Below are 20295 nucleotides of genomic sequence, written 5' to 3'. Positions count from 1 at the left end.
CCAGGCAGTGCCACTGCAACTGAACCGTCACAGCTCAGCTCAGAGCTAAACCTGACCTCATCCCCAACCACCCCAGCAGTTCTCCAGGCCCCAGGCCAGTGAACAAGGGGAAGGAAGAGCAGGAGCCACCTCTAGTAACAAAACAATTTTATAAAAAAAAGTGTCAATAAACACTCACTACACTGTATCTGAACTGTTGCCAATGCCACAGTAACTTCTAAACAGTCCTGGAGTCCAGTTCCAGTGTTAACTTCAGTGACACCTCCTGGAAGTCTTGTACCTTGGTATTCCACTGTTCACTATGTGTTAAGGCACAGAAGGAATTGTCAGGTGAGGAAAACATGGCAACAAGAGAAGAGGCAAATGAGGTTTAAACCATATGAGAGGTAGGTAAGAGAGCAGCTCAGACCTGCAGTGAGCCTTCATTTACCTCTGGGGTTTTTCAATGAAAACCTTGTATCAGTGCAGCAAATGCCATAGACGGGAGAGGGGAACTGAGGGAGACCTGGCCAGAATAAAAAGGCAGCACAATCTCAAAAGAGGTCTTTCAAGTGGAAGAATCCAAGCATAGTGTTACATTCAGAACTTGAGATCCTATGTCAATTCATTTCATAGTGCCAGGCCTCAGAGGAAGCAAGGGACAGGACAGTTCTTCTTTATCACTAGGAGGGATGTAAAAAGTGGGCTAAAAATTTCAGAGGGAGCTGAACCTTAGTTAGCAGAGGATCAGACAACAGGGGACATGTAAAAAGGCAGCTGTGAAGGGAGGAAAGAGCCCAGATGGGAGCTACAGAAACACAGGACAGACAAGGCTTAGGGGTTGTTTTTTGGAGGTATTTACAATATTCACTATCATCCCTGTATGACTGCAACAGAAATATGGTTTCCACGAATCCTGGAAAAGTTAAAAGCACAAAGAAATCAGAGGCTTAAGAAGCCCAAATTCAGCCTCTCTTCAGTGTGTTCTGCCATGTTTTTCCTCTTGACTTGCCTCCTGTGCAGGTCATGGGGCCGGGGTGGCTCCCTGTTCATGGCACTGCCGGGGGGCAGTGCTGAGGTAGGTTTGGGGGGAACTCCAGGGCTGCCTCCCACAGAAGAGGTGGGACTGGCACTGTTGACAGAGGAGTAGCCTGAGCTCCCCTCTGGGTTGGGATTCCTTGGGGTGAGATACTCCCCTGGCAGCTCCGTGTCCCTCCGGGGCACCGCAGGCACATCCCAGTCCCCGGCGGGGCCATCGTCGTCACTGGAGTCCTGCCCACAGTGCTCTGCAGGGTCCAGGTACAGCACAGTCACATCCAGGATCCCACTGGGACTGGTCACTGCAGGGGGGGAAAGACAGAAAGGTTAGTTTGCCCAAACCCAGCACTAAGCAGGCACCCAGCACAGAGTCAAACAGAACAAAGCCAAGCAAGTGTCCACCTTCTGTCTGCTCACACATGGAGGGCAGAGCTCGAAGTTCACCCTCTTCTCACACAGTGTCTTCTCCCCCCTCAGACTATTTGGACCTAGCTCTAAGGTACTAAGAGCTATTTAGAAAACAAGCAGCCAGGCCCAGAGTCAGCAAAACCAAGAGCTTATTAGTGTTTTTAACACAGTGGGCTGTTCATCACGTTTAGTGCACCGCAAACAGCCTCACTTCGAAATGCTGAGCAGCTACAAAACCCCTCATCATGTTCTGAAGCAGTGCAGAGAAACAATAGATACCTCTGAGGTAGTTTAACAATTATAACCACCAGGGAAGGGGAAGAGTTTTTCCAATCAGTCTTCAGCTGAAAGTTCAGGCATCTGGTGCCTGAGAAACGGTTTTAAGCAAAGATGAAAATACAGGTTTAAAGCTCCTGGCTGCTTTATATAAGGAGAATAAACTGCTCACCATCTCCTTCTCTCTCGCCTTCACTTTCCTGATCACCTTCATAACCAGAGCAGGAATCTAAGCTCCAGTCAAGGAAGTTGTCCAGCAGACTTTCTTCCTGGGAGGACAGCTCTGCTGTGGGTGTAGTCACAAAGCTGCCCCTGTCATCCTGAATGCTGTCTTCCCTCCTCCTGTGGCAAAACAATCCACAAGTCACGTGTTAAAAGCCAAGTCTTCTCCAGCTCTTTTAAGAAGCATGTCCAGGTAAGGACAAGAAAATCGATTGTATTTAAGAATGAAACCTCAGGGTAACCAGAGAGGAGGAAAGGCTCAGGCTGATCTTCAGAGCCACTGACAGCCATGAGTTACACTCACCTTTTAGCTCTCTTTCCAGAGGGAGAGCTGAGGAAAGTCTGAATTTCCACTACATTCCTATGCAAGGGACTGGGCTCTGGGTCCTCCTGTTTCACACCTAGGGCCGAGCAGAGCTGGCTGTAACTCATCACCTGGAAAAAAAAAAAAAGCCAGTAAGAATTAGACCACGAGATTCCCAGAAGGACTAAATAGCCAGCAGGAGAAATCTATCCCAGCAAGTTCTTCCCAAAGATACTCAAAGAGCAGTTAGAGTCTCTGCAGATCAAGTTTTAAACTACCACTTTATTTAGATATTCTCCCTCCAAAGGTATGAAGTAAAAATCCCTTTCCCATTACCTGCAGTTCCCCACCCCCTGCCTTGGGCAGCTCAGCTCTGGGTGTCAGACAGCAGCAGATGCAGACCCAGTTCACCCACCTGTTCTTTGCCTATTTCTTCATAACACTCATCCTCAAATCGCTGTTTCACTGCCATGAGGGACACCTGCCTATAATCCTTTGGGACATCATCATGGAAGCTGGGAAGAAAGATGGAAACCCCAATCTTAGATGCTATGAAACAATATTAGGAAAACCTGCCAATTTAGGTACTTTTCCTCTGTCCCCCTCAGTGCTGTGCTAAGGGAGTTGGTGTTTCTGCAGCTTAGACAGGATATCTGGTTCTAAGCATATGAGCATTTAATTCCTTTTCTGTGACCCATGGCCAGACCAGCTGGGAGAAATAAAACAGCTGGCCCTGAACTGGGCCTTAGTGTCTTGTGGGGGGATCAAGGCAGTTTCCCATAAGCTTTTCCTTCACTGGGAAGGGCTGACTGTGCAGGTGCAGCACATCTGCAAGAGCTGCAATCCAAGTACTCATGCCCTCCCAAAGAATCCCCAAACCATTACCACTTTCGGTGGAGGCTCAGCACACAGGGCACAAGGTCTTCGAGAGAGAAACCAGTGCACTCAGACAGCTGGCTGGTCCAGGGGTGTGCTGGAGGAGATACATATTCATATGTTGAATTACACATTCATGAAGCTTAGGAGTTCTGTAGTCAGACATCCTTTTTTTTAATAGGATAAATATAAAGATCTTAACAAGCTTATGCCTGTCCATAGTTTGTTCAAGTTCACAGCTGGCTTTAAGGAGAGGTTTACCTGCCAAACTGAAGTTCCAGCTAACGACAGAAATCCTCACTCTCATTTAAACACAAAGCTTGCACAGTCTGGCGCTAATGCTCTAGTGCATCACAGCTATTAAGAGGTATAATAGAATCACAGAATGGTTTGGGCTGGGAGGGACCTTAAAGCTCATCTCATCCCACCCCCTGTCATGGGCAGGGACACCTTCCACCAGCCCAGGTTGCTCCAATCCCCGTACAACCTGGCCTTGGACACTAACCCTGCCCTCTGGCAGTGGGAAGCCATTCCCCCTTGGCCTGTCTCTCCAGGCCCTTGCCCAAAGTCCCTCTCCAGCTCTCCTGGAGCCCCTTTAGGCACTGGAAGAGGTTCTAATGTCTCTCCCCAGAGCCTTCTCTTCTCCAGGCTGAACAATCCCAGTTCTCTCATTCCTTCCTCATAGGAGGTGCTCCATCCTTCTAACCAACTTGGTGGCCCAGTACAGCTGAAGAGGTTGAACTCAACTCTTCATTCTGAAGTCTCGTATCTGTCCCCCTCATTTCCATCCCATTCTCACCTCCCCCAGCACAGTGACTGGGACATCTTGCCTCAAGGCAAACTGACACCCAAACCCACCCCAAAACCTCCCTAAAAAGAGCAGGCAGAGTGGCACACGGTGCTGCAGCCCCAGTCCAGGTCAGGTTCCTCACCTTGGCTGTGCAGGATCCTGGCCAGCAGCAGAGCTGCAGCTGCCAGCCGGGCCGGGGAGTACACACTGAGGCTCGTGTTCAGCAGGGACAGCTCACAAATGAAGCTGTAAAGGTGAAGAGTTCTTCTCTCCAGCAAGACTATGCTTGACAGAACTTCTTTGTAGTCCCAAATGGTGGGTATCTGGTGCAGAAAGGAGAAGAGAGGTTGGAAATATAGGACCAGCACAAAGTGTTTAGAACAGTTGTTTGCAGGAGATGCTGGTTTTTTTAGGGTTTTTTTGTTTTGTTTTTTAACTACTACATTGAAATGCTCTCCAGTGAGAGAATAAATGGCCTCCTAAAACTGAAGTTTTAATCTCTACAGAAGGCAGAGGGTTCTGCATCTACATGCTCTGACACATGCACAGGCTCCACAGCTGACTGGGAACACTCACATAAACCCCCAGCTCCTTAGGTAAGCACTGCCACAGCCTGAGTTGAACAGCAGCCCGGGGGGGGGAAATATTCCATCCACTTCCCATACTCACCCTTATCTTTCCTTCTAGGGCAGAAATGATCTCTCCCATCATTCTGACCAGCTCTTCATACTTGTAGGAGTTGTCTGTCAGCCACACAGCTTCTCGTATCGTCAGCATCTCTTTGCTGATGAAACTGCAACGTCAAATAATATTGACAGTCAGCCCCAGCAGAAAGGGAATTTGTGCACCTCTGGCAGATAAATGCACCCAAGATGATCCCAGTTAAACTGCACAAGGTACTTTCCCAGGCAGACCAGGAAAGAGAGAACTGCAGTTCTTCATTTATTTCACCTGTAAGTCAGAACCACCTACTACAAAGTTCCTAATTTGGAATACTCTTCCTAATATGGAAAGAAATCTTGGCTGTGAGGGTGGTGAGGCATGAGTTGCCCAGAGAAGCTGTGGCTGCCCCATCCCTGGAAGTGTTCCAGGTCAGGTTGGACAAGGTTTGGAGCAGCCTGGGCTAGTGGAAGGTGTCCCTGCCTATGGCAGGGGGTGGGATAAGATGGTTATTAAAGGTCCCTTTCAACTCAAACCAATCTGTGATTCTGTGATCTTAATTCTTCATTTATGAAACCTCTCCTAGGTTAAGATGCAGGATATTGAGGAAATTAGCATAGAAGGATAATTTTGCACCTCACCACGGAGTTCACCTGAGTCAATCTAAACTACAGAACACCACTGCTGCAGTTATTACTTTCAGGATGTCTCATGCCAACATGGTGTCAAAGACTCCAGCTGCTGATGGAATACATTTAGAGCAATCCACCACTATGACCTTGTTTTAAAATATGAAAAAACCTGCAAGGAACTGCATTTTGTGCCTCATTTGCAGAGACTGCGTTTGCATGTGAACACAGTTAAGCAGCTGTCAAGGTAGAGGGGAGCCAAAGAGTCTTTCCAGCATTACCAGCAAGGGATGGGTTGGGGGAGCAGTTTGAGCTGCGGGAATGAATTTGGGTGATCACAGTCCCCACCTCTGTTCACCAGGCAGAACCCTCACCGTGTGCAAATGACCATGCAGGCTATTCCCAAAAGCTGGAGCCGAGCACGAGGCACAGGTCGCAGCTTCAAGTAACGATCCACACACCCCACTGTCATGTGAAGGCACAGGCTGGAAAAGTCCTTCATGGTGGCCACTTCCACCAGCCAATCCACCAGGATGTACCTAGAATGGGAAGGGAGAGATGTAAGGAAGGACTTGGACAGCAGTGTCTGGATGCTCATGGCATCACATCCAACAGGGGAACGAGCCAGGCAGTGCCAAGTGTTCCTGAGCTGCCTCCCAAGGTGGGAGCCAGAAGGCCAAGCCCCTTCAGGGTGTGTGTGGATGTGGTGGATTCTTTTGGATTCCAAAAAACCTGCCTGTTCCTTCACCTCCCTGCACACCAACACTTACAGCATGGGGAATAAACAGGAGGGGTTGGAAGTGTGTGTGCAGTCACAGGGTCACAATCTCACCAGTTCCAGAGCCACGGTGGGATAACTTGTGTGGCTGGAATGCTGCCATGGATGGCTCTGTACTTGTTAGGAAGGACACACCAGCAGGGTGAAGTGGTGGAGCTGCCCTTCATGGGAGAGAGCAATGGAATGTAACAAGCTCTGCCCAGGGATGGATAAAGAACTAGGTAAGGACTGAGAAGCAGGATAACACAGCTGACTCCACTGTGGGTGTTTACTCAGGAAAAGACAGTCCATAGGGACTTTGGAGAGACAGGACAAGGGGGAATGGCTTCCCACTGCCAGAGGGCAGAGTTAGGTGGGATATTGGGAAGAAATTCTTCCCTATGAGGGCAGTGAGGCCCTGGCACAGGTTGCTCAGAGAAGTTGTAGAGGGAATGTAGAGATGTAGAGGGAAATAGGGAATGGTTTCTGTTGTGTGGCCTGACTCCTGGATCCAAGTTCTTACCTCATTATTTCATTCATTCCTTTCTGCACAGTGAAGATGCTTTGCTTGCTGATAGGAAGGGAAGCTTGAAAGATTTGAGAAACCATTTCCCTGGAAGACTTTGCTTCTAATCCTAGTTGGTTTCCACTTCCACAAGCTTTGGCTAAAGCTATCTGTAGTAGAGAGAACACAAAAGCAAGTGTGTTTATTTTACCGAATACAAACTCAGGTAGCACAGGATGGTCCTCTAATTTTCCTGCTACAAACAGAGAGAACAAGACAAACTACTTGAATCAGTAGTTTCTAGTTTGGTTTAAAATGTTGAGCACACACATTATCTGGGGCCAAGCTTTTAAGTCCATCAAAAGATGGATCTTTACTCATTGTACCACAGGTGTGCAGTCATTTCCCAAAGAGGGGAATGTGCAAAGTAGATACACGTGCACGTATCGACATTATCCAGCAGTGTTGGCCCTGCTTCTAAAAGGAGAAATCTAAACCTACAGTGGCAGCACAGAAAGGACCAATTAAAGACTGTTCTTCTGGGAAAACTCAGTCTTACCTGTGCTTCCCAGCAGCCCTTTGCTGCGTAGTCTCGTAGCTTCCTGAGACTTTGGAGGTATCTGCCAGGATCTGACATCTACAGAGAGGAGTGTAAACAGATGTAAAACCCCATTGCCTTCACGCAACAAACAGAAGAACTGTAGTACCAATATCCAGAGGAAACACACTGCCTGGGGGTACATCTATTATTTCAGCAATCAGTTTTTAAGACAATGCTGTTTTTAAGAACTTTTCTCCAGTTCTTGCCCAAGGTCTCACAGGAAATGAGACCTGGCACTCAGGAATACAAGGTGAGAGCTTTGGCAGATTTATTACTGACAAGGCAGGAGCTTCCCCTTCCTGTTCCCCAGTGAGCCCTGGGATCACTGGCCAGCAGTGCCCAGGCCTTCAGCAGAGCGAGTGTAAAGTAACCTCTGCTGCACCTCAGCTACAACTCCTCACTTCAAACCCCCAGCCAGACACCAAAGCTCATTTCAGAGAGGTCTTAGTGCTCTCCTTGTCCATGAAGGTAAGCTCAGGAACAGCAATTTCTTTCTGAGGACATTCCTTGCATATAACAAGGCCCAGAAGTTAAGTGAAAAGTTGTGATACAAAAAGTTACTACTTACAGCAGCCTTTCTGTTGTTTTCCCAGAGGAGGTAGGAGCTGATTAAACAACCCTGCTTGGATGATTCCTCAAGCATTTCAAGGGATTCTTTCTTTTTTCCTTCATCCTAAAAACAGAAGGCATACACTGGTATTTTTTCTGCCCAGACAACTGGATGCCTCAACACTTCAGAAGCTACATAACAGCAGAATCCATCCCTTGGGAGTGCCCTTCAGCCTCTGAGGGATGCTCCCACATCCACTCATTTGCAGACTCAGGCTCTGGGAGCAATTAGTGCTTTTCCTCAGCCAGAAAAAAGCTTTTTGGCTTGTTTGCCACTGAAGGTTTTTTTCTTTCTTTTTTTTTTTTTTTTTTTGCTAGGCATTATGACTGGAAGGCTTCCTTTGAGACCTGAACACACTACAAGCCCATGATTAAGCCAAAATTAATTTCACTGTTTGTACAGTTCAATAAACTAAGTTAATAATGTTCCTTTAAACAACCAGTAAATTAAACTCATGAGAACAGAAATTCCTGGGCCACTTGAGGAGCATAAGAGCATCTGGCTGACTTATTTTTTTAATCAAGGTAAACAGCACCAGCATCAAACAAACCCAAACATCACACTGGGAACACTGCTCACCTCAAAGAAATTCAAGACCTTAGCCAAGCTGTGGAGAATAGATCCTTTCTGAGCCTGAAGAAAGATAAAGATTGTTAAACAAAGAACCATAGCAATTCTTGCTAGTAATTTCAGACTACGGTTTTGGCTTGTCTTTCAATCACTCCTTCCCCTTGCTTTTCTCCATGTTTTTTTAGATCTGAGACAGCACTGAACCTCTCAGAACAGACAGTACAGGCTGCTGGCACTGGAGGTATATCATGTGTGGTTTGGCCATAAATTCAATAAAATTATTGAGCCACAGCCATTGAAGCAACAAGAGCACAGGAGGCTCCTGGGGGAACAAAAGCACTTTTTCCAAAATAATGAGAAAGTCAAGGGCAGAAATAAACCAAACCTTTTCGAGCCGACACTCTGCTTTGAGACTGTCATAGACCACAGCTTTACAGCAGCTTCCAGTGAAGGACCAGGGAGGACGGATGAACAGCCAGATGAAGGGCACTGCACACACATTCAGGTGCTCTGCCAAGCTGAAGTAGTGAGATGCCTTTATTCCATTCACTTCTGCACGACCGTGGCCCGTGATAGACACTGAACCAGAGACAAAAACAGAACTCATGTACAGTTTGTTCACAGTGCCTGGTTTGGCAACGGCCAAGACACACAATAGGAAACAATCAGGAAGACTGAATTATTTCTTCCATTTAGTGCCTTAAAAATCATGGAGACGGCAGAAGAAAAATCTTACTACAGTCAGAGTTAAGAAATATCTAACCCCAAGGTGAGGGCGGGGGCGTTGCAAATCCCAGCCCTCACAGCAGTGTTAACTCCTGCCAGTGTACAAACAAACCAGCGTGGAAGAGCCTGTCCTGCCAGGACCCTCTGTGAGAAGGCTCCTCCTGGCACTTGTCAGGCTCTTCTGACACATTTTTTATCACACCAGGGAAGCAGCTGAGTTTGATCAGAAGTTTGCAGAGGATAACTCCTAAATCCAAATTCACAGGCTCTGTGCTCAGTTTAGCAGCCAGTGGTAAAGCATTGAAATGTAAAGCTCCCTTCTGCCATGCCATGTTCCCCCAAAGCCCTAGGACAAGCTTCCACACTCACAGCCTTCGTTGTACAGGTATGCCAAGCTCAGCTTCACAGCAGCTTCGAAGTTACCACTTTCAGCAGCCCTGAATGGCAAACAAAGAAGGTGTTTGAGGTTGAAATCATTCCCAACACCAGAATGCACATTTTGGGACTTGCACCCTCAAGGACGTGCATCAAACCATCAAGTCCTTGTGCTCCTCTCTCCCAAACTGATGTGCAGACAGGAGTCTTCCTCAGACAGAGAACACGTGCAAAGTGGCAGTCGGAAGAAAAACAATTATTGTAGCATTTAAACCTGTTGAAGAAATTTCTGACACTACAAAACCAATGGATGCCCTTCAAATCAGATGGATAAAAAGACATTTTCCATCTTTTTAAAGCATATTTATTGTTACCCTTTCAAACTTTGTTACTGAAATTCACCTGTTTCTCAATACACTGGTTCACACAAGAAGTGACCAAGTCAACTCAGAAACACAGTTGTTCTCTGGAGCCTCTCATTTCACTTGGTCATTTATATGTAAGCACCAGGAAAAGATTTCAGTTAATGTACTATGCTCCAATATGAATATTGATGACCATAAAGAGGAATAACTTTGGTACATGCCATGGGTTCTGCTCTGGTTGAAGAGACAGCAGCGATCAGCTGCAGCTTAGACCTGAAATCAACCATTTTTCATCCCCCAAACCAAGACTTCTCCTCTTTGTACAAGTCACATCCCCCAGTTACACTGAAGACTGATTAGAAATGTGTATCTGTCTTCAAACATCCTCTTCTAGAAGGCCAGACAAATTTGATATTTAAAGTTTACCTTTCAAACATCCTCAGGTTGTTTGGAGAAGGCCACATGTCTTGGAAACTTGCGTGTGCCCAAACACTGGAATGATTATCCACAAGGTATTTAAGGTGTGAGTGCACCTGCACGGAGGGAGCACAAAATAATAATTACTAAAATAAAGGGACCAACAGAAAACCAAGTCTTTGTGATCTAATTTTAGAGAGGTAACTAACTAATCACCAGTTAATCATAACCATTATCAGGCAGGTAACAAGTTAAGGCAAAAGATGGCAAACCAATTTGTTCAGTCACAGTGATCCAGCAGGACAATTGCCACAGAAAATGAGCACAGAGCACTCTGTTACTCTTCTTAAGCTTGAGCAGTGAGAGATCAAACTGCCACTAGGAGAGCAAAAGTCTAATCCTTGCAGGTACTCTTTGGGTTTCTTCAGGCTCACTGACATGAAAAGCCTGTTCCATGTGCAGTCCAGGCTCCTGCAGGCAGGGCTGAGCCGTGGTACCTGCCAGAGGGGAAGCAGCAGCAGACTTACAGCTCTGACTGAGAGGATGTCAGCAGCAGGGAGGCCTTTCAGGACGTGAAACAGAACATCCTCAGGCAGGTTTAAGAACGTCAGGACTCGAGGTCGTTTTATTATCCTTCGTTTTGAAGGGAAAGAAAAACATCTGGAACATCTACAGTGAACCACTGCAAAAGAAAGACATGGGACACCTCAGTTAGTGATGGAACAGCACAAGGAAAAAAGCCACTGCAGAGTATATACGCAAAAAAAGGTGTATATTTGAGCTCCTTTTCACTGCAGCACAGAACACTTCAAACACATTAACCAGAGAAATGCAGCATGTGCCACGTAACACGACAAGACTAAGCCTCATAGCAGTAAGGGGCTCCTTCAGTTTGGTTAACAAAGCCCAAAGGCTCAGAAGGGATGGCTCATGCTCTTCACAGAGAGCCCCTCCATGCCCTGACTCCTGTGACCGTGTTTAGTGGTGACAATCAGCTTAACTGTCCCTGCTCGGTAGTGACAAATGGTTTAACTGTCACCACTACAACTTAATTTACCTCCCCCACACCCCAACTTTTCCTTCTCAACTGACAGCAGCCCTTGGAATGTGACCACAGACAGTAGGAAGTTAAGACCCACCAAACCTGCTCAAGCCCATCTCCCAGCAGCCAGTTGCTGCCATGGGTGCTGATGTAAGATCCATTGCCTGCACCTTCTGGAGAATTATTGCAATGCAATAATGTTATATATATAACATATATATATCTTTATATTTATTGCTATTATATATATGTATAACTAGAGAGAGATACATATATATATATAAAATGTATTCTCTTCAGCAGTATCACTGCCATGAAAACGAAATGGACTCCTACGCTGGGATACCAGTTCTGTCTATATGAGCATCCAAATGCCTGGGGAGCGGGGGGGTACTTGAGCAACCCAGGGAAAACTCAATTTCTAAAGACAGGAAGTGGTACAGGTTAATTTCCAAAGCGTCGCCTCATGAAATCAGGGTACTTTGGGCTGGAAAGGAGCTCTAGAGTCACCCAGTTCAAGCACCCTGCCAAGGCGGGTAGGATCACATCCAGGCGGGTTTGATCATCTCCGAGGACACGGACCCCACAATTTGTGCGGGCAACCGGTGCCACCGCTCAGCCACCCGTGGCGTAAAAACCGCTTTCTCTTAGCTTTAAATGGAGTCTCCTGCACATTAACGTGCACCCAACAAGCTCACAGGCGCCTGCTGCGCTACCCCACGCCCAGAACACACCCCGAAGCCCTGGTGCGAGGCCGGGGTGCTCAGGCACAGTCACAGCCTCGGATCCTGCGGCGGGGGCGGCCCCGGTGGGCAGCGCTCCGCGACCAGCGCTGGCCCCGGGCGGGACCCGGGGGAGCCCCCGGGAGCCCCGAGCCGCCGCCGCGTTTGAATCTGGGCGCGCAGCCACCGGCCCGGCACCCGCCGCTGCCAGCCCCTCACCCGGCCAGGGCTCGGAGTGCCCCGTGCCCGCCCCTGCCCTCAGAGCCCCCTCACGAGGCGCCCGGCGGGGCCGCTCCTCCGCGCGGGAGGACGCGGCGCCCGCGGCAGACCCGCGCTCACCGCCCGTCTTCATCGCAGCGCTGCCCCGAGGACCCAGCGCGAAGCGGGCGGACACAGCGCCCTGCCCGGCTCGAAGCGAGCGGCACGGCCAGAGGAGGGACCGGAGCGCCGGGAGCGGGCGGGGTCTGCCGGGCCGACACGCCCCGCTGGCCCCGCTGGCCCCGCGGGCGCGCCCAGCGAGCGCCGTGAGCGGCGCAAGCTCCACCCACCGGGCCCGCCCGCCGGCCCGCAGTGCCGCCCCCCGCCCGCGCTCACTTGTTTTAAACACAGCAGGGCCTGCGATTGGCCAGAAGGGCGAAGGGGGCGGGGTCGGATCCGCGCCACGCGCTGTGATTGGGCAGCGAGGATGCGAATTCGAATTGGGGCAGTTGGCGGTTCGAACCCGTGGCGGGGCGGCGCATGCGCGGGCGGCAGCGCGCCCCCTACCGGGCGGGCGGGGGATGGCATGGCAGGAGCGGTGCTTCCCCTCACGGAGCTGCCGCCATGTTCGCGGTGCTACATCAGCCCGCGCCGGCATGGCCTGTGACATAGCGCCGTCCCCGGCTCCCCCCGGGCCCAGGAGTCCCTTCTCTTCGCACGACCCAGCTGGCAGCAGCCGGCCCTACCGCTGCGGTGCCGCTCACCCGCAACCACCCCTTCGGCGGGCTGATGCTACCCGGCCAGGGGAGCTGCTGATGTAGCGCTGGGGGTTTGTTGCTGCCTGATGGTTTCCACCCTGAGCGACCAGCGCCTGAGGGTGTCCGTGCTGGAGCTAAAGCACTAGGGAGGGCATTGCCTGCTGGGCAATAGTTCTGCATAGAAGGCCTTGGGGATCCCGGTGTCCCCCAGCTGTCCCTGACCAGCCCTGGAGCCAAGGTTGGGCATCCTCAGGTGTGTGAGGAAGAGCATTTCCAGCAGGTCAGGGAGGGGATCCTGCCCCTCTGCTCAGCCTGGGGAGGCACATCTGGAGTGCTGTGTCCAGTTCTGGGCTCCTCAGGACAAGGGAAACCCCGAGCTCCTGGAGCAGATCACAGAATCACACAGGGGGGATTAGGCAGACAATTGGGGGTCAAAGTTCAACCCTGAGTGCAGGATTTAGAGGAAAGCCCTCATCCTCCCAAGGCAAAGAGCAGAGTGGCATAAGGAGGTTTATTGAAAAGGCTGGAAGGCAAACAAAGCAAAATCAGATATTGAATCTGCTCATCTGAAGACTGTTGTGAGTCTTAAGTCTCACAAGACATAAAGCAGTGAGAAGAGGAGCTGTTACTTTGTGGTACGTAAAATGACTGTGCCCCAGTTTGTGGTGGCTGAAAACTTTCCCAACGCTGTACCTTGAATAAACATTGTCAATCCCAGTGGAGCTGAGGTTTCTTCCTGGTAGCGTTTGTGAGACTTGTTAGAGGATTTCACAAGCACTTTTCAGTGATAGGACATGAAGTTCTGGTTGCTTCTCTGCGCCCACACTCTTGGGATTGGGATAGCTTTGGAATCTCACCAGGGATTTCGTTTTATGGTCAGGGAGGCTGAGCTCAGACGGCCTGATGGCTTCTTCTGGCCGTGCTGGGCTGGCACCCCATGCGTTGTCCCCCACTCCCGTCAGGTGACCACAGCGGACCAGCAGCTGTGATCAGCCTTTCTCCCATGGAGCTCCACCTCCTCCGTCTGTGGAACTGCGTCATGTTCGTGGGGAGCACGACAGCTGCTGACAGGGAAAAGCAGCACCAGGAGTGCAGGGAATATTTAGCTTCTTTTAATTGAGAAGCATTTTGAGTTAAAAAGTTAATCATGCTGTTGGCTTTTGTTCCTTATTTCTTCTCTGCCTCACAGCTGTTTCTGTCAACTAAAAATAAGCTGAACCAACAAACAAAACATGAGAAATCAGCTCCCCACAGAGAGCTCAGATCGCAGCAGAAGATGCTCCTTGAGTGAGCTGTGGTGCAGAGTCCCCTCAGGTAGATCCTGTTCTTTCCAGACGTGGCAGGGTTACGTTTGAAGGACAGGTATAGCCAAAACAGGGAGGTGGGAGGTGAGCTTTTCAGAAGCAGTAAACCTTGGCCTGGTTTGTCCCCTCTGGAATAGGATGGCAGGACATCCAGGTGGTTTTGTCACTGATAGAGAAACCAGATCAGAGGCTGACGGGTGTGTAGTAGGACACACATGACCTAAACATGGCCACTTCTCCAAAAGATCAGGTTGGATTCACCATGCTAAACACAGGTGCACCTCCTTGGAAAGCCATTACAGTGAAGAGTCAGTCCCTGCAGAGGAGAAGGCTGATTAGTGCATTATTTGATCACTGTTTCCAGCTTCTGAGCTGGATTTCCCTTGGAGAGGGACTTTTCACAAGAGCATGTAGTGATAGGACAAGGGGGAATATCCTTAAGCTGGTGGAGGCCAGGTTCAGATTAGGTATTACGAAGAAATTCTTGGCTGAGAGGGTGGTGAGGCCCTGGCACAGGCTGCCCAGAGAAGCTGTGGCTGCTCCGTCCCTGAAAGTGTCCAAGGCCAGGTTGGACAGAGCTTGGAGCAACCTGGGCTAGTGGAAGCTGTCCCTGCCTGTGGCAGGGGATTGGATTGAGATGAGCTTTAATGTCCCTCCCAAGCCATTCTGGGATTCTCTGATTTCCCTTATTTATCCTGCCTCTTTCTCCACTAAAGAGCAGGTAGAGGGTTGCATTTCTCCTCAATCAGAAAGCCTCCTTGCTCCCTTCACTTCTGGCTGTGGAAATGTCATGACAGGAAATGAGGGTAAATACCACAAAGATGTTTGGTTTGCCTTGACTGCTGTGATTTAAACAAGACTCAACACAAGGGTAACACTTACTCGCTGTTCTGCCAAACCTGAGATTCTCCAGGCATTGGAGATGCTCTACACGAGCTCTGGTTTCAGTCAAGGTGTTGATCCCTCTTCTGAAGAGATCCGAGGGCCTGAGACCATCTAAGCAATACATTCAACAGCAACATTCCCCCGGAAAAACTGAAAATTTGCTGAAAATACCTTTTAGCCAGGCAAATATCAGCTTGCACTTTCACAAGTCCATGCGAGAGAAAGAGGATACACAGATTATCATTCACTCATTGCCTCAGGCACTTCAGTTTTTAAAGCCTCTTCAGAAATCTGTGAAAGTCTCTTTAGAACTAGCCCATTTTTCCACTCTAATTTGTTAATGGATTGCAATCAGACTCAAATGTACAGATTTTAAGGAAAGAGCAAAGATGAAGAATTTCAGTCAAATAGGACTTGGAGACAGTGATATAAACCTATATGAATGTAACATCCCCTCTAAACTCTTCAGTTAGTGAACAGGTTAACAAACAACTAAGTTTAGGCATTCAGAGTTTTCAGTCTGGTGAAAAAGTTGCAGACAAGCCCCTGAATGCTGGAGGTTGCATTACATGCTGTTGCAAAAGTAATATCATTTATCTAGACAGTAAAGTTACATCTGCCTCATTTCACAGCAGAGCTGTGTGGTTTGCAGAGGTTTTTCTAACCAACACTGTCCAAGGTAGTTCCAGAATTGAAAAGAAAATGCCTGTGATGTCATAGGGCCACATGAAAGTTAGTTAGCCAAGCTGAAACCTGAGAGTGATTAGCTCAGCTGCAGAAAGGTCCCAGCTATGCTGCCTTCAGGATCCAGCGTTTCTGCAGGGCCTTGTGGATATGAGAGTAGCTGTGGCTTGGGAAAAAGGCAGTCATTTCACTACAATTTTTATTTAGTCTGTGATTATTCAATCGGTAGACATGGGAATTTTATATTGTAGTGGCCATAAAATGTATTCTGGCAGTTTTAAAGCGGCATCTTTCCTGCAGTTCGAAGGGCAAATGAAAGTAATCTGGGCCATTTGCTGCATGGAAGGCTCAAATACTCCATGAATGCTCCTTGCAAATGTCTCCCTGTTGTCATAAGGCTGAAGTGCTGAGAAGGGAGGAGAGAAAATTTTCTCTGGAAAGAGCCAATTCTCAATTGAAATAGTCCTACCAGTCTTCGTAATGTTTCCCATCCCACTTTTGAAAGGTGAGATAATTCAGCTCTTTATTACACCTTTAGCATAATATAATGATAACTGGTCTGGAGAAGGAGCTGCTCTCCAGGGGAGGAAAGAGCTCCTCTAAATCCACAAATCCAGCTGCAAATTGGGTGGAAGTGTTTGTCTGAGATCCCAAGACGATGAGGCAAAAGTTTTATGTCAGGACATCTCAACAAATTCTCTGGTGGCCAAATCGCGTTCCTGTAGGTATTTCCACATAGCATTACTGATGCAATCCCTGTGTTTTATATTCATACTAACATTTATTAACAATGCTGTGAGGCTGCAAATCAGCACTGAAGAGCTGGACATCTGTGGATACCCATCCTTTCTCCAAACTGTGTTTCTCTATCAGAAGGAACATGCTTGGGAAGCATCCCAAAAGTGAAACCCTTCCCTTGCAAATCACGAGATGGAACATCCCAAAAGTGAAACCTTTCCCTTGCAAATCGGGACATGGAACACCTTGAGAGTGAAACCCTTCCCTTGTATATCAAGACATGGAGCTACCACGAGGTGGCATCAAACTCATGTGATGGGGCATCGAACCTTCAGTTTTCAGGCGTTTTTCCGGTTTGGGGACATCCCAGTGCAGCACTCGGGAGCCAAAAGGGGTGCGCTGATATTTTGGAACCAGAAGCTCTAATTTCACAAATCTTCTGCATGTTTTGTTAGGTGTGATTTGACTGCCCTCCATGAGTAGCACTATTCTAGGGTAGTACCTGAATGTAAACCAGGTAAATTAACCTGTATGAAACAGGTTAATGCAGTGCTTTCCAAAATCCAGGGCTGGTCCCACCAAGGCAGAGGAAGGGTGAACATGGCTTTTAGGAACAAATGACTTGGCAAAAGTATCCTGCAGAAAGGTTCTCAGAAAGAGGGCTGTGAGTTCTGCTGGTGCTCTCTGTGATATGCACGCGAAGGCTTAGGGTACGAGGTGAAACCAGCACCTGGCATGCTGGGCCAGCTCACAGATGTGTGAAATACTCATCCTGGCAGGTTGTGTGACAGGGCACAGCCCTTGGCACCGGGTAGGAGGTGGTGGATCACCCTGGTGTCCTCCTGCAGGTGCTGCAGAACCCAGGCCCCACACTGCACAGCACACAGACTCTGTGTGCGGGGACTCGGGGTGGGAAAGGCACCGTGGTGCTGCAGGAAACCCATGGAAAAAGGAGCATGAGGAGTCATGCTAATGGCCCACAGGACCTGCCAGCTTTGTGTCTGTGGAGGTGTGGGTGGATCCAGTAACAACCCAGCCCCTGTGATGGCCAGACCCAGCCTGGGCAGCCCCAGGAAGGGCCACAGAGCAGTGACTGATGTCTGGAGGTTCTGGGGTGAGTTCCGAAGGTTCTGTGGAGGTACTGGAGGTTCAGTGACTTCACTGTCAGCCCAGGCCTTTCCCATCCTCTGGCTGGTTCCAAAGCTTTGCTTTGGGGGCCTCTCAGTGGGGCAGCTTTTACTCCCACTCCATTCAAGTGGAAACTTATCCCCTCTCTGGCAGAAAACAGGCAGTTTGGCCAACTTCTGAATGGTATCTGATTCCCTTTAAACACTTGAAGAGCACCACTTCTTACAGAAACAGACTTCCATAGGAGCTAGAGACCTGGAGCAGAGCCAAGGAGCTGGAATTGGGATACAGCATTGCACAAGGAAGGCAGAGAGAGAAGGTCTGTATCAGCCATACTAGGACTGGCAGTCACAGAACAGAGCCAAAGGCTCTCAAAGCCACCAGACTTTCTCCTCCCAAGCTCTTGCTGATATGAGACATTCAGTTTATATATTTTTTTAATTTATCTTTTTATGCCATGGTTTCAAGATACTTTAAGCAGATCCTCAGCACCCCAGAGGCTGAGGTGCCAGGAAGGGGCTGTTGGGCCCATGATAGACAAAGCCACTGGCACTACTGATTAAGGTGAGCAGCACCTTGTCTGTGTGAGCACTTATTTCCCTCTAAGTCCGTAAAGAAGACTGGCCTTGTAACTCCAAGGGCAAATCCTCAGAGTTAAAAGCTCCTGGATACCTCTATAGCTTTTTTACACTTTATCCTCCTCTCAAAACAAAGAGATTCCATGCTGGGTCTTCCTTATCTTGCAGGACTGAAAGCACAATTTCCCTGCTGTGCATGAATCCATCCCTGGAGGAATTCTCCCCCACTCCCTTCCTTGGCAACTCCTTACTGTTGTCCCTCCACCACAGGAGTTACAGGCACCCCATCATTCTGTTTCCAAAGGCCTTCATTCCCTACTCTTCCTCCAAAGGGCTAAGGAAAGCTGTGTTCATTCCCTGGTGTGCACTGGGGAAGCACAACCCTGTTTCCTGCAGGGATGGGATGGGGACATGGGGTAAGGGGGAACACCTGGATCACTGAGCTCAGCTCCCTGTGTACACAGCAATGTGGGTTTTCTTCAGGAGAGACCCTAGAGCTTCTCCACTGCACACCCTGTGGCACTAAGGGCAATGAAAAAGTCTTCAGGACTTTACTACAAGTTTTATAAGTACAGGTAAAAAAAAGAAAAATAAAAAAGGAGAAAACATGTACTTTACTCCAGTACCCAAAGAGGGCTTACAAGAGAGCTGGAGAGGGACTTTGGACAAGGGCATGGATGGACAGGACAAGAAGAATGGCTTCACATTGACAGAGGACAGGGTTAGACGGAATACTGGAAAGAAATTCTTCCCTGTGAGGGTGGGGAGGCCCTGGCACAGGTTGCCCAGAGAAGCTGTGGCTGCCCCATCCCTGGAAGTGTCCAAGGCCAGGTTGGATGGGGCTTGGATTCACCTGGTCTAGTGGAAGGTGTCCCTGCCTATGGCAGGGGGTGGGACTGAATGATCTTTAAGGTCCCTTCCAACCCAGACCAGTCTGTGATTCTGTGATTCTAATTCACTGCCAGTTTGGTGCTTTCCAGCAGCTGCGAGTTCCTGGGAAGCCCCTGTGATATCTTGGAGTCCAATTAAGAATATTTTCCTGAAGCATTTTGACATGATGAGCTCCACACAAGTGAATGAAGGAACTGCCCAGGCCTAGCTCTAAAAACTCTGCTCTGGATCTGCTGCTGATCCACCTATAGCCAGGCACAAACTCCTGGCAGACAGCGGTGCCACCCCGGGTTTCAGGACACGTGAAGGAACACTGCCCTAATTCCATGGTTCTGTGCTGATTACACAGCCTCATCCGCTTAATAATGGATGTAGGGTTGGTTTTATTTCCTGTAAAGAACAGAGTGTTTGGCAAAAGAGGAGAGTGAGAGTGACAGCTGTGTACACATTTCACATGTTTCCAGTGTTATTTCTCCTCCGGAGAAGAACAGAGCTGTTATTAATAATCACCTTGCCAAGTTTCTGAATTGATATTTTGAAATGAGCTGGGGATATAATTTAGGAACACGAGCAAGGGGGAAAATGTGCTTTCAATTGAACTTGAAATGGATGGAGAGTTGATGATGCAGCAAGAGAAATGATGGTGATTCTGGAGGGCTCTAGCTGAAAGAAGGAAGCTGTAAAACAGAGGTTTTCCAGACAATTCCACAATGTGCCGGAGAATGTTGTCCAAACACTCCTGGAGCTCTGGCAGCCTTGGAGCCGTGACTGTTGCTCTGGGGAGCCTGTTCAGTGCTCAATCACCCTCTGGGGGAAGAACCTTTTCTTAATATCCAGCTTAAACCTACCCTGACACAGGTTCAGGCCACTCCTTCAGATCCTGTAACAAATATTCCCCTGAACCCGCAATTTCCCCCCCAGAATCCCAGTAAAATGTGGGGGTTTAGATGTCTTTGTTCAATTTCTTTATTTTTAACCCAATTTAGAGGTTTTTTAAGGGATGAAGATGGATCAAAAGAAAACCAAGGCCAAAATAAAAGGATTTACATGTTGGCATCATGTGAGTATCCATGAAGTTGGGTTGGGTGGGTGTAAAAGCCTTTTTTGGAGGGCTTTCTGCCCCATTGTCTCCAAAAGCTTGGTCTTTGCCCAAATCCATCATCATTTGGCTGTGAAAGATGCTGGAGCCCGAGAGGTTTTGGGTGGAGGTGAAGGAGGCTGAAGTGGATGAATATACTTAAAAAGTGTTGTTGCTTAGG

At 48.6% G+C, this 20295-nt stretch overlaps 1 protein-coding gene and 1 long non-coding RNA gene across 4 annotated transcripts; one reads left to right on the top strand and one right to left on the bottom strand.

Moving 5' to 3' along the window:
* Positions 1-130: 130 nt before the first annotated feature.
* CCNF (cyclin F) lies at positions 131-15649 on the bottom strand. Of its 3 annotated transcripts, XM_032704246.1 has the most exons (18): positions 15189-15649; positions 15015-15100; positions 10636-10790; positions 10118-10224; positions 9321-9388; positions 8611-8804; positions 8235-8288; positions 7614-7718; positions 7004-7081; positions 6463-6614; positions 5557-5721; positions 4563-4686; positions 4036-4216; positions 3113-3200; positions 2643-2742; positions 2228-2358; positions 1874-2043; positions 131-1319 (listed from the first exon to the last, which is right to left on the bottom strand). In XM_032704246.1, coding segments are annotated over exons 2-18 (2271 nt in total). In that variant the 5' UTR covers positions 15016-15100; positions 15189-15649; the 3' UTR covers positions 131-921. The 3 variants fall into 3 exon arrangements, with proteins under 3 accessions (XP_032560137.1, XP_032560135.1, XP_032560136.1); XM_032704244.1 differs by lacking the exon at positions 15189-15649 and having other exon boundaries at positions 15015-15156; XM_032704245.1 differs by lacking the exons at positions 15015-15100; positions 15189-15649 and adding an exon at positions 12212-12343.
* A 2385-nt stretch (positions 15650-18034) lies between these two features.
* LOC116794905 lies at positions 18035-19542 on the top strand. The gene is made up of 2 exons (XR_004359918.1): positions 18035-18131; positions 19126-19542. It is a non-coding gene; the product is annotated as an uncharacterized LOC116794905 (long non-coding RNA).
* The last annotated feature ends 753 nt before the right edge of the window (positions 19543-20295 follow it).

Source organism: Chiroxiphia lanceolata, chromosome 16 (genome assembly GCF_009829145.1).
Source record: "Chiroxiphia lanceolata isolate bChiLan1 chromosome 16, bChiLan1.pri, whole genome shotgun sequence".
Taxonomy (NCBI): domain Eukaryota; kingdom Metazoa; phylum Chordata; class Aves; order Passeriformes; family Pipridae; genus Chiroxiphia; species Chiroxiphia lanceolata.
This window is presented reverse-complemented; position numbering and strand designations above follow the sequence as displayed.